This window comes from Trachurus trachurus, assembly GCF_905171665.1.
Source record: "Trachurus trachurus genome assembly, chromosome: 16".
Classification (NCBI taxonomy): domain Eukaryota; kingdom Metazoa; phylum Chordata; class Actinopteri; order Carangiformes; family Carangidae; genus Trachurus; species Trachurus trachurus.
Window position 1 is genome coordinate 30,328,261 of NC_139902.1, and position 12,500 is coordinate 30,340,760.

The 12,500-nt window shown below is 42.7% G+C and overlaps 1 protein-coding gene across 1 annotated transcript in view; it reads left to right on the forward strand.

Moving 5' to 3' along the window:
- bmper (BMP binding endothelial regulator) overlaps positions 1-12,500 on the forward strand; it is a 53,648-nt gene that overhangs the window by 20,106 nt on the left and 21,042 nt on the right. The window contains exons 3-7 of the mRNA XM_083989307.1: positions 6,659-6,758; positions 10,299-10,381; positions 10,604-10,694; positions 11,679-11,761; positions 12,405-12,500. The exon at positions 12,405-12,500 is cut by the window's right edge and continues 4 nt beyond it. Of these exons, the coding sequence (XP_083845433.1) occupies positions 6,659-6,758; positions 10,299-10,381; positions 10,604-10,694; positions 11,679-11,761; positions 12,405-12,500 (453 nt within the window). The remainder of the gene's footprint in view (positions 1-6,658; positions 6,759-10,298; positions 10,382-10,603; positions 10,695-11,678; positions 11,762-12,404) is intronic.

Below are 12,500 nucleotides of genomic sequence, written 5' to 3' on the forward strand. Positions count from 1 at the left end.
AAATGTTGAGGATGTTTTATGAGTGTATGTGACGTGCAAAAGCAATAGGCTATAATATTACATATTTCCATATATATATTATAGGATTAAAGACATTTTTCATCAATGTCTTACTAACCCACTTCACATTCTCTCTTCTTTGCTGAGGCAGCAGCTGTAACTGGATCTGATTTCCCTCCTTTGGATCAATAACGTTTCTGATTCTGGTTCTTGTCTGTGAAGCCACAGCCAGATATAAGATTAATGTGTATGTCTATATATAAATAATATGATGAGTGTAGTTTATTCTGCTGGGTGCTGACAGTGTGGATCACAGTGAAGAGTTGTGAGCCTCTTCAGTGTCTGAAGTATCTGACGTAAAACAGACTTTATTGTGAAAAGACTTTGGTGTTTGGACCACAACAGGAAGTGGATCCTTATGGGAACTATAGTTCTTCGGGTTGGAGGAAACTTCTAAGACTCTGGTGATGATGATGGAGGTGAGAGATGGGGCATGTTAAAGGTCCAGTGTGTAAAATGGGGGTAAAACCTTCTTCTCCGTTGGTTTATTTCAATGCAAAACTCTTGAAACGCACTCTCTCTGGCTGGATTTTCCTTTTGGCTGCCGGACAAAAATGGCGTTCTCTAAAGCAAGACCCTGGTTATATGTATAAAAGAAGAATTATAAGGCTAAGAAAACCAAACAAATTTTATTCTATAGTGATTATACACTTATACAAATATATTCATGGGTAGTATATTCAGATTTTAACAATAAACCTTTTAATTATTACAGACTGGACCTTTAATGATCAGAGGGTTTGATTGGAGATTGGAGATCAGATCAGTATGCAGGGATGCAAACAGCGCGCCGAAAAGCGAAACTCGCTTTTTTCATGACCAATTAGGTGACTTGTGTGAATCATTCAGATCCGAAGAGTTTTTGTTTTGAGGGGGGGGGGTCTCAGCGTCTCAGCTGGGGTCAGTAAAATGTTTTTCTAACAGGCTGACAGTGACAATCACGTGAAACTGAGGCGAATTCATTCATGGTTTCTGATCATACTGATAACTGCCGACCTCCAATGTTGACGCGCGACGTGCGCGCTCGTTACCCAAAGCGGCGCGTATCCGCGTGCAGTCGGTACGTACATTACTGTGTCAGGCAGGTGTCTCCCACGGAGCTCTGCTCCGTTTCAGAGGTGAAGGAGAGACGTCGCCTCCGCGATGTAGAATGTGTTCAATTAAAGTGAAACTAACACATTATATAGGCTATGTCCATTACACACTTTTAGGCCTTAAAATGTCTTAAATTTGTTGAATTATTGTGTTCAAGGGCTCTACTTTGGTAGACTAGGTGCAGGCGAGGCGCATCTGCCCTGCGCCTCGCCTTCGCTTCGCCAACGGGGAGTGGCCAGGAGCAGATTGCGATTTTGCTTCGAGACGCAGCGGAGCGCATCCCGCCTACTTCCCTCCCACCGGCGCAAATGGCATAGAGGGAGGAGAGAAGGCGTGGAGTGGGTTTGACACAGCCGAGTCAGATCTTCACCAATCAAATGAGCTCCTCTCCTCGCCTTTAAATCCGCCGCGCGCGCAAGGCGGACGTTTGATTTCACCGTGGAAGAGAAGATTTGAATCAGCACCTACAGATTACAGCATAGACAGTACATCTATTATCGATTGTCCCGTCACACTTATGACACATCAAAGGCTGCACAGATGAAAGATGAGGATGGATTACTGCTGTGTTGACACTACACGATTATCTGCTATATTTATGTATTTACTTATTGATTTATTGAGCCGCATCGTCACGCGACCATAACAAATAAAACTGAAAACAAATAAACCACAAGCAGCCTGGCATCATAGTGAGCAGATATTCACAACTCCATCTCAGGTAAATTCTAAAGAAAAAAGAAAAAGAGAGACGCTCCGTGATCTCCGTTAGGCACAGCTGTTTGTTGTGATCTGTGCACACCTGTTTAAATATAGGTTACTAAATATGAGTGTCTTTATTAATGGAAAAGGGGTGTGTGTGTGTTTTTTTTGTTTTTTTTACTGGGCAACAGCTCTCAATCTGTCAGAGCAAGTGAGACGGGAGGAAACTGATGTTCTGGTCCGGTCCAAGCTGGCAGTGTCCGGTCGCGCGAACAGACCTCACGGGCTGATGATGCAAAAGTAGTCTGGGAGGGAGGAGGGAGGAGGAGGGAGCAGGTCTATCTATCTATCTAACCTATATTTAAACACGTGTGCACAGATCACAGCATAAACAAACAGCGCTGTGCGTAACGGAGGCATTTCAGTTTTATTTGTTATGGTCGCGTGACGATGCGGCGCTGGCCCCTAATAAATCAATAAGTAAATAAATAAATAAATAGCTGATCATCTGCAACGGCACAGTGTGTAGTGTCAACACCTGCTCTTGGGACATCCACGGCTGTCTCAGTCCCTCCCTGGTTTCATCTGTGTTAATTCAGTCAGGCTGAGTTTCCATTACGCATGCCTTTGATCTGCCATCAGTGTGACGGGACAATCTATATAGATATAGGTGTATGTGCTGATTCAGATACAATAAATAGGGGTTATTGTGATGATTATTATTATTATTATTGTTGTTAATTGCATTTAAATGTGCCTGGAAGTGTGGAAATCTGCCTGTGAGGTCTTGGTGACGTGGGCGCACTGCGCGCTGGGCAGTCAAAATACCAGTCCGCTGGCTGTGCTTCGCCTTGCGCTGAGACTAGACCAGGTTGGAGCTGGCGAGCTTTCGGCGCACTCTCCGCGCGGTCTATCTGTAACAAATTGTCACTGCGCCACGGCGAATCTGTCGACACCTCCCCCTGCTGCGCGACCACTCCCATCTCAGCGCACAGCAGTCTGCCAATTTACCGAATCCACTGCGCACCTTGTTGAACTGGAGGAAAATACCACTTCGCCAGCTGCGTCAGGGCTCGCTTCGCTGCGCCACCCTGAGTTGCGCCACTAAAATAGGGCCCCAAGTCTTAAATAATTTTAGACAGGTCTTAAATTTTCTTATGCCCACCATGGGCGAGCATTTCACTCGCATTTGCCCCTAAAAAAAAAAGACATGTGTGAACCGGGAAAATCACAAAAAAGAAAGAGTACAACCTGCGATTGGTCCAAAACTACAAATCCCACAATTCTCTGGCCTCAACAATAACAGTAGTTAGTGTAAGTAAGGGAGAGTGGAGCTGTAGGTGAAAAGAGGAAACAACGCACGTCTGGTCCTGTTCTATGTTGTTCGTTCACACCGTCACCGTTTATTCGTTACGTCCGCGGTGTAAAAGGCCGTGACGCAAAGACGCGATTAGGCGCGAGACGCGATTAGGCGCGAGACGCGGTATACGCGACTTTTTTTTTTTGCGACGCAATACACGCGATTCTTTTATGGCGACGGGACCCTCGCGTCTTCGTCTATTTCATCGTGTTTGGTGGGAAGACCCACAGGGGCTTCCCACACAAACACGAGGAACGCTTTTTTTTCGCGCGAGCTTTTACGCGCAACCAAACGCGAGATACGCGAGAAACGCGATTTATCGCTCGTTTCAAAAAAAATTCACGAGCCCGCCAACAACTTTTTTTTTTTTTCAAAGAGGTTCAACTGGACTTAGTTATTTGTCTAGGAAGACGTTTCACCTCTCATCCAAGAGGCTTCATCAGTTCATGTAGCATCTGACCAGGCTGGGACTGGTCCAACTATCTGGTGTGGAGACTCAGTATAAGTCCAGTTGCTTTCGATTTAACCTCCTTTGAAATACTATGACCTGGACAAATGAGAATATGCACAGACCTACAACAACATTTCTGCTCTCACCAACCATGGTTGAGGTCACAACGCTGCTGTAGCTGTTCTGGAAGTCCGAGACACTGAGGCCAAACGCCGCCGTCGCTTCTGATCCATGACGGCGAGTTCCGGGCTGATGAGCTACAGAGAGGAGCAGCGCGTCGCTGTGTCGGACTGTTTGTTTGGATTTAATGAAGAAGCTGCACAGAGTCAGGTGAGCAGAAGCTGCCCCCCCCTCCCCCCTCTCACCGTGGAGCCGCTGCTGTCTCACAGCCACCACCGACCCCTAGAATAAAACACCACTAAGCCGTGGACGGTCGCTGCGTGGATAAAATGCCGACGACCAAAACAGCCGCCACCAGGTCACTGACTGGAGAGTTTTAAAGTCGGCACATGAACGCAGCTCAGACCGGCCGGTGCCTCAGCGCGGTGATCAGCAGGACGCTATACCCAGTACCGGCCAGCTCAGTACAGAGGGGGGGGACGATAACGTGACGCACAGTATACTGTTATGAGACACATTATGCATCCCAACTGTCTTTTTTTTTTTAGAGGATTTTTTTTTTTTTTTACCAAGAATGCGCCCAAAAAAATCATGATCCAGGGCCAAAATTCGAAACAAATATATATTTTTTAAATCATAGGCTAATTCTCATTATTCTCCTGATGTCGGTTTAATGTAAACAGATTGCGCTGATATGCGTCGTGTGACAGCGGGGCAGAGCTGCAGCTGCTGTGCTGTGATGGACCTGATCAGACTGGTGGTGGTCCACAGTCAATCAGTCCCAGATCCTCCACCGTCAGCAGATCCCCCGAAAGCCCCCGCAAATAATACATCGACAAGAAGTTAAGTGGCAAGCTGCACCTTTTCGTCGGTTTATTATTTGCGGATTATTTTTTTTATAGCCTATATAACGTCACTGCAACATGCGGCTCTCAGTGCTTGTCGGTGTTGTGTCTATAAATTGTGAAATAACTTTTCCTCGATAGAAATATGAGACTTGGTCGATAGGTTTCATTCATCCATGTTTTGGCAGACGATACAAATAACCAATGATAATGAGATTTCCACCGCGCCGAACCAATCATGTGGCTGGAATAGAGCCAGTCAACAGTAACATGTGCATTTGTTTGGGTTGCTGCAGATGTGCACATCAGCTGACACCGCCGGTAAAAGAGAGAGAGAGACAGAGAGAATGAGTGTTGTCTCGAAAAAAAACAGTAAAGGAGAACTTGGACAAGTGACTGAAAAGACGCGTGGTGCGCAGTGGGGACACCAGGCAGCTGGAGCGGACCGTGGTCACGGTGCGGCCGCCCTGCTGCTCACCTCTGTGTGCGACAACTCATTCATGGTTGTCTCTGATTACACTGGTAACAGCCTTCCTATTTACCTCCAATGTAGACGCGACGTGCGCGCTCGTTACCCAAAGCGGCGCGTATCCGCGTGCATTCGGTGCGACGGCGCCGCCGTTTCCCCCCCCGTGCATGTCCGTTGCTGTGTCAGGCAGGTGTCTCCACGGAGCTCTGCCCCGTTTCTACGGTGAAGGAGAGACGTCGCCTCCGCGATGTAGAATGTGTTCAATTAAAGTGAAACTAACACATTATATCGGCCTATATGTCCATTACACACTGAATGGGATGTTAAATCCCATGTCTTTATTTCTTCTGTTTATTTTAATAGTATATGACTAACATTCAGTGAAGACCTAAAAATCAGTATCTCCAAAATTGAAATATTGCAATGGTTTTTATTTTTTTTAAAGCATTTTTAATCTAGAAATGTTGGCCTTCTGAAAACTGTCCATCTATATGCACTCAATACTTGGTTGGGGTTGAACTACTGGAAATTGACTTTTCTGTGATATTGTTAATGGTGAGGCCCCCCCCCGCCCGCCCGCCCGCCAGACAATTCCTCTCTTTTTTGGTCCTGACCCGTTTGCATCCCTGAGTATGACTGCGGACAGAGACAAGAAGGAGCAGGTGGAGCTCAGAGAGAGAGGAGACGGTGACGTTTATGAGGAGAGAGTTCATGACTGAACTTGAGTTTCATTTGCATCCTCTGTCTTCTGCTTAGGTTAGGTTAGGTAAGGTCAGGTTAGACAGGGGTTTCCAGATGTTCCTCTTGTCCGTCAACACTCTCCAGCTCCTCCTATGGGCTGACTGCAGGTTCCCAGGCCTGATGGCAGCTTCTGGATCAGCCTATGGCTATATAATATCTCCTATTTATTTACTTTTTTATATTTTTATACATATACTCTCATATTTTACCCTGCTGGCACAATGCACTTGCACTTATCACTTTATCCATACACATATTGTTGATTGCTGAATAATTGAATGTCAGCACTGATGTGTTACTGTTCTGTCTGTCTTGTTTCTATGTGTGGTTGCACTTTAAGGTTTAGCTTTTAATCTCGTTGTGCTGTTGTGCAATGACAAATAAATTCTGATTCTGGACAGTTCAATGTTTGAATGTGCAGGACAGAAACGACAGGACTGATGATGAACTAGGACAAATCTAATGTTGGTTCTGGACTTTTTGGCAAAATGATTGATACCAAAATACCTCATTGTTTTGCAACAATACTCTATGTACACCTCTGTATCTGCAGATGTTTCCTTCTGTGATGGACGCTGACCTGTTTCCTCCGCATCTGTCCTTATTACATCAAATATTTTGAGGTGTTCGGAAAAATCCATCCTCCATAATCCATAATTACATAGACTTTCGGATGTTGATGTATTTACTCTGATTATAACAGTAACTGCTACTGAAGCTGAGGCCAATTACTGATGCCCATCAATTCAATTCCTATATGTTTTGAATGTACAGGACTTTCTCACTCATCCTCTGTCTCTCTGTGTCTCTCTCAGGAGGGGAAGGCCGACTGTAAACAGGAGAAATGTCCTCTGGTCTCTGACGACTGTGCTCTGGTGGTGAAACAGACTGGAGCCTGCTGTGAGAGGTGTAAAGGTACAAAACACACTCTTTATGCGTTATTATGATACAGACAGTGCAAATACATGTTTTAATCTGCTTAAAGACTGCTACACTAAATATAAACTGTCAGAAACATGGACACAGGTATCTGTAATGTCAGCTTGTGATAGGCTGAGACGCCTGTCAATCAAACATCTCAATCCTTAAACTTTAAAGGGACCATACTCATGTGTTTTTTAGAGCGTGTGTTTCCTTTATATTTTTATTAACTAGTTTTTAAATAAGTTGAGAGTTTTGATTTTACATCTGCAAATAAGAAAGTTTCTTTTTTTCTGTTTTTTGAGCAGCATCTAAATAAATTAGCAAAAAGTTTAAATTCATTGATGAGGCCCTTAAAGGGATAGTTCAACATTTTGGCAAATTGGCCCATTGCAATCCCTATAGTCATAGCAGTAGTTGCCGGTGTGAGCTATTTTTAGAACGGCTCCAAAACGTTCTGGTGGACAAGTTGTGACCTGCACATTCACCACGCAATGAGATAATAACAGAATGTTACCAGACAGAGTTGTTTTAGAGGTAAATTCAGAAACTGCTTGATGAAAAACTGCCCCCGACAGGAACGTGCATCAGTGGTTTTGCATGAATTTCCCTCAAAAACAACTCTGTCTGGTAACGTTGTGTTATTATCTCATAGCGTGGTGAATGTGCAGGTCACAACTTGTCCACCAGAGCGTTTTAGAGTTGTTGGATTGTGTATTTGATGAGTTTGATGAGGGAAACCAAGAAATCCCATGAGCCTCCGTAGCGTAGCTCTGAGCAGCTCGAGGCTCTGCTCTGCCGTTCTAAAAACAGCTTGCACCGACAATTAAAGGTAACGAACCTACTGCTATGACTATAGGGATTATGGCAATGGGCCAGTTTGCCAAAATGTTGAACTACCCCTTTAAAGATCTAAACAAAGCAATATTTTTCAAAAACTGTGAAACTTAAAATTTCTTATTATCAAAATGTTTTTCAACCACTTTAAATACAATATATGTGTAGTTCATTCAAACCATTCAAATAAAGGTCAAAGGTCGTCTTTGCAGCAGGTTGTTATGACCCATTAGCCTCGTTGTTACATTTTGTTGCTAGGCAACACCTAGTGGCCGCAGTAAATACTACAACAGGAGCAAAAGAAAAGGAAAAAGTCTATTTTGTTCTATAGCTGTAGATCTTTTCCCAAACCTTAATGTTGATGTTAATGATGTTTCCGCTCTTTCTCTCTGGACTTATGAAGCCCTGTGTCTAGAAACATAAACACACACACACACACACACACACACACACACACACTTGGACACACACACTCCTGCTGGGGCGCGGCGCCTTCTTGTTTGCGGTTTGCCCGGTTTATATATTTTTTACGACGCGGCAGCACTTCGTTAAGAGAGGTGGAACGGGGCTCAAGGCGGACGTGGAGAGTCCCGGGTCGCCACGGCAACCCTTGTTAGTTTTTCTATTGTGCGGTCGACTTGCGGTCCCCATGACCCAGATTCAGGACCCCTCTGTGTCATATCACTGTTTTCTCACTCTCTCTTTTTTATGAAATCACACACACACACACACACACACACACACACACACACACACACACACACACACACACACACACACACACACACAGTTAAAGAGAATCACAGCCAGACGACATCAGTTTATTGGGAACAATCAACTTTAAAAGTCACATAATGAACCAGTTTATTCACAGTTAGACGTGACCTCAAGTGACCTCACACTGGATTATAATGTAAAGGCTTATATAACAGTGAAAAATGACATTTATTTAACTAATAGTAGCTACAATGTTTGTTTTCTTTTGTTATTTTGAGAGTAGGCGTTCAGTCTTGACTTGATCTTAACTCAAAGTCACCTTACTTGCTTTTCTTCTGGACCTTTCACCAGCAAATTCTTACAATAACTTAAACGACCTCAGGTGTGCTTTATTTTGAAAGAGCTCATAATAATGTCATCTTACATTGTTTCCTGCAGAAACACATTTCTGCATGAAACATTTATTTTAATTATTTATTTAGTCTAAATAAGAAAATAAGGAACAAGCTGATGTTTTCTAGCTTATTGATTGTAGGCAATATCATACTTGTACATTATATAGATATTATCTCATGTCTGTTTTAATATTATATTGTCTATATATGTTTATTATAACCAACTTTGATATTTCATATACCCTCATCAATGTGTGTAAAACATTATACTGTATATTAAATATTCAAAACAAAAACACAGATATTTAAGTCTTGGTAACACTTTATAATAACTACACACTGTTACACGTTAGTTAAACATGAGTAAATACATTATTAATCATATACCAGTCTGTAATCTATAAACACAGTTATAAATATTTATAATTGAATAGAAGTTTTAATGCGTGAGTTATATAAAAGTGATTTTCATGCAGATTTGAAGAGAACTGTCCTTTACTCTTTTGTACACATGTATTAAAACAGTGCATCAGCTTAAATGAGTTTAATGTGTGTGTAAGTCGTGTTATCACACACAAACACACACAGACTCGTCAGTGTGACAGTATCTGCGCAGAGCGTATGAGGAGGACGAGGTCTCTGCGGGACGTCTCGTCCTCCACGTCGTCCTCGCCGCCATCGCGGGGTTTGATTTACACCGAGGCTGTGATCCGGTTTCATCGTATGGAAAAGTTAAACATTGATCTGGGGCCACTTACTGTAAATGGGATGAAATGAATAGGAGCGTTGGTTTAGTGCTGAGTGGACGGCTCAGGGTGGGCGGGTGTGGAGTTACTGAGCAGCTGCAACGTGTGTGTTTCCAAAAGTGTGTGTGTGTGTGTGAGGTCCAGATCAGAGTGTGTGTGAGTGTGTGTGGTGAAATTTATCACCGGAGCGGTTTATAAAATATACATTAAAATAGAGTTCATATCCAAATCTCACAGGGCTCTTAACGACGGATCGAGTGACTGATTGTAATATGACATGATGAGTCACTGGTGGAGTACGGTGGCCCTGAGAGGTCAAAACACTGCAACGAACCTGCTTGGACACACATTTTTATTATTCAGTGCTTTTAATTTGAAAAGTCATAATAGTGGGTCTCAGTGTGGTGCATCACTCTTTGTGTGCAGGACTGGATTTGCAGCACGTGTGATTGTTTGCATGTGTTTTCTTAAGCTGCAGTGCAGTGAGCCCTCTGGGCCACCGTACCACACAGAGGTTCCATGACTTTTCACAATAAAAGCCTTAAAATGCAGCAAACAGCAGAGTTGGTGAGATGTTTTACCTCAGGAGACAGAAACTACTAATACAGATCAATACTAATGTTGTTATTATCATTCTCTTTAAGCTTGAGAAGCTTTGATTGATCATCTTTTTACATGTAAAACTAGATGAAACACCTCTGAAACTATTTTCCTTTCTCAAGTTTTTAAGTTGTTAAAGTTTTTTCTAAGTGAAAAACATGAAAAAAGTGAGTTGGGAAATGAAATATGTGTTTTATAACGCTGGAAAATAAAGACTGTGCCTATGTGTGTCTCTGCAGGCTGCATGTTGGACGGACGATCCTACAACAGCTCAGTGTCCTGGACCACGTCCACCAAACCCTGCATCACCCGGAGATGTCAGGTAGGTGTGTGTGTGTGTGTGTGTGTGTGTGTGTGTGTGTGTGTGTGTGTGTGTGTGTGTGTGTGTTTGTGTGTGTGTGTGTGTGTGTGTGTGTGTGTGTGTGTGTGTGTGTGGTTGTGTGTGTCTGTGTGTGTGTGTTTGTGTGTGTGTCAGTCAGATGGTTGATGTTGTGTTTACACTGTTAAAGACTAAAGCAGTGATTTTCCCTGCTGCTTCTGACAGGAAGGTGTCGTCACCGAGGCCGAGGTTCAGTGTGTCGTCCACTGTAAAAACCCCAAGATCCACCCAAAGAAGTGCTGCCCCACCTGCCCAAGTGAGTCCTCTCCCGCTGCATCTTTACTCTACCCTCAGCTGCAGTTTTCTTGTGGAACAATGGGTTAAATGCATGTAGTTCATGTTAAACTTGTGGATTTTTATATGAAATTAACAAACAGATTTGAATGTTGTTGATGATTTGTTGGCCTTGGAGGATTTATTCATGTCTCATAGGGGTCAGTCTCCTTCAGCTCTGTGTTATTTCACTTAAAATACCTTTTTTTTTTCTTAACTGCTGTGCAATTTTTTCTTAATAATCCATACTGTATATATAACGTATTAACTTATATATAACTTATTTTATCTTATGATACATAGATTTATTATTCATTATTGGAATTTATCTTTTGTATTTTATTTTATATTTTTATTCTATGCATATGTTTGCACTGAAGGAGAGCTCTTAATCTTATTGTACATGTGTATATAGTGACAATAAAGGCATTCTATTCTATTCAAATAAAATCATCTGCTGCTGTTTATATTAATCCAAATTCATATTTCTGTTTTTATTGTTGAGGTGAGAATTTAGTCTTTTTTGTCTCGTTAACTAGTTTAATTCCTCTACTCTGGTTTGAATCTGGTGTGAACAATTTTTTTGAGTTTCTTCGTGCAATTTCATGTTTTTATAAGAGCCTTAAAACGCAGATAAAAATGGAATAAAGTCCAAATAACAAACGGAAAAATAGAAATATATATTTTTAAAATACGCTTTAAAATGTTTTTCCCAGATTCAGACAATCCGTCACTCGTCATGTCGTCATTTTATTTACCAGCTTTTTGTTCATCGGCCAACTTGTAAAATGTTTTATTTTCCAACCCAGGATGTTTTCAAAACCCACTTTTTGTTGGGTGAGAGATCGTAACAAGACACACACACACACACCCGCACACACACACCCACACACACAGAGACACACAGACACACACGGTTGCAACATGTGCTGAGTTGTGTGTGTGTGTCCTCTCTCTCCCGCTGCAGGTTGTATCTTCGAGGGTCGTCTGTACAAAGAGAAGGAGGAGTTCAGTCCAGAGGGGAAACCCTGCATCAAGTGCACCTGTACTGTGAGTGCACACACACACACACACACACACACACACACACACACACACACACACACACACACACACACACACACACACACACACAGTTGTGTTTACGTTCTCACCTGAGTCTCGTGGGAGTCGTACAGTTTTGGTTGAAACAACATCCCACTCCTGTGTTCCTTCCTCCCCCCCTTTACATAAACAAACCCCACAGGTTCGTCCATTAACACATTACAGCATTAATGTGCTGCCACTTAGTTGGAGCGACACACACACACACACACACACACACACACACACACACACACACACACACACACACACACACTCACTCACCGTGCATATAGAAACTTCCTTTGTCTTTGTTGCTGTTGCACATTAAAGCTGCCAAACTGACTGACAATTTTATTTATATCTTTGTTTTTATCATATGTTCTCTGTACTCTTCACACAGTAAATTAAAGTTTAATTAAATTGGAAATGTAACGACTCCAGCAGAGAAATGATGCAATCTGCTGCTTGTTTTTAAAAACAAACGTTTGTGGTTTAAAGTTGAAACATCCTGCTCATGTCAGTGGGAATAAAAATAAAAAGAAACATGCAGGAAGAAGTGAAGTAATGACTGAATTGTGTTGTTTTTTTGTTTTGTTTTTTTGTCCAGGGTGGCCGGACCCTCTGCATGAAGGAGGTGTGTCCTGTCCTGTCTTGCCCCGCCCACCTGACCCACACCCCGCCCGGGCAGTGCTGTCCTAGATGT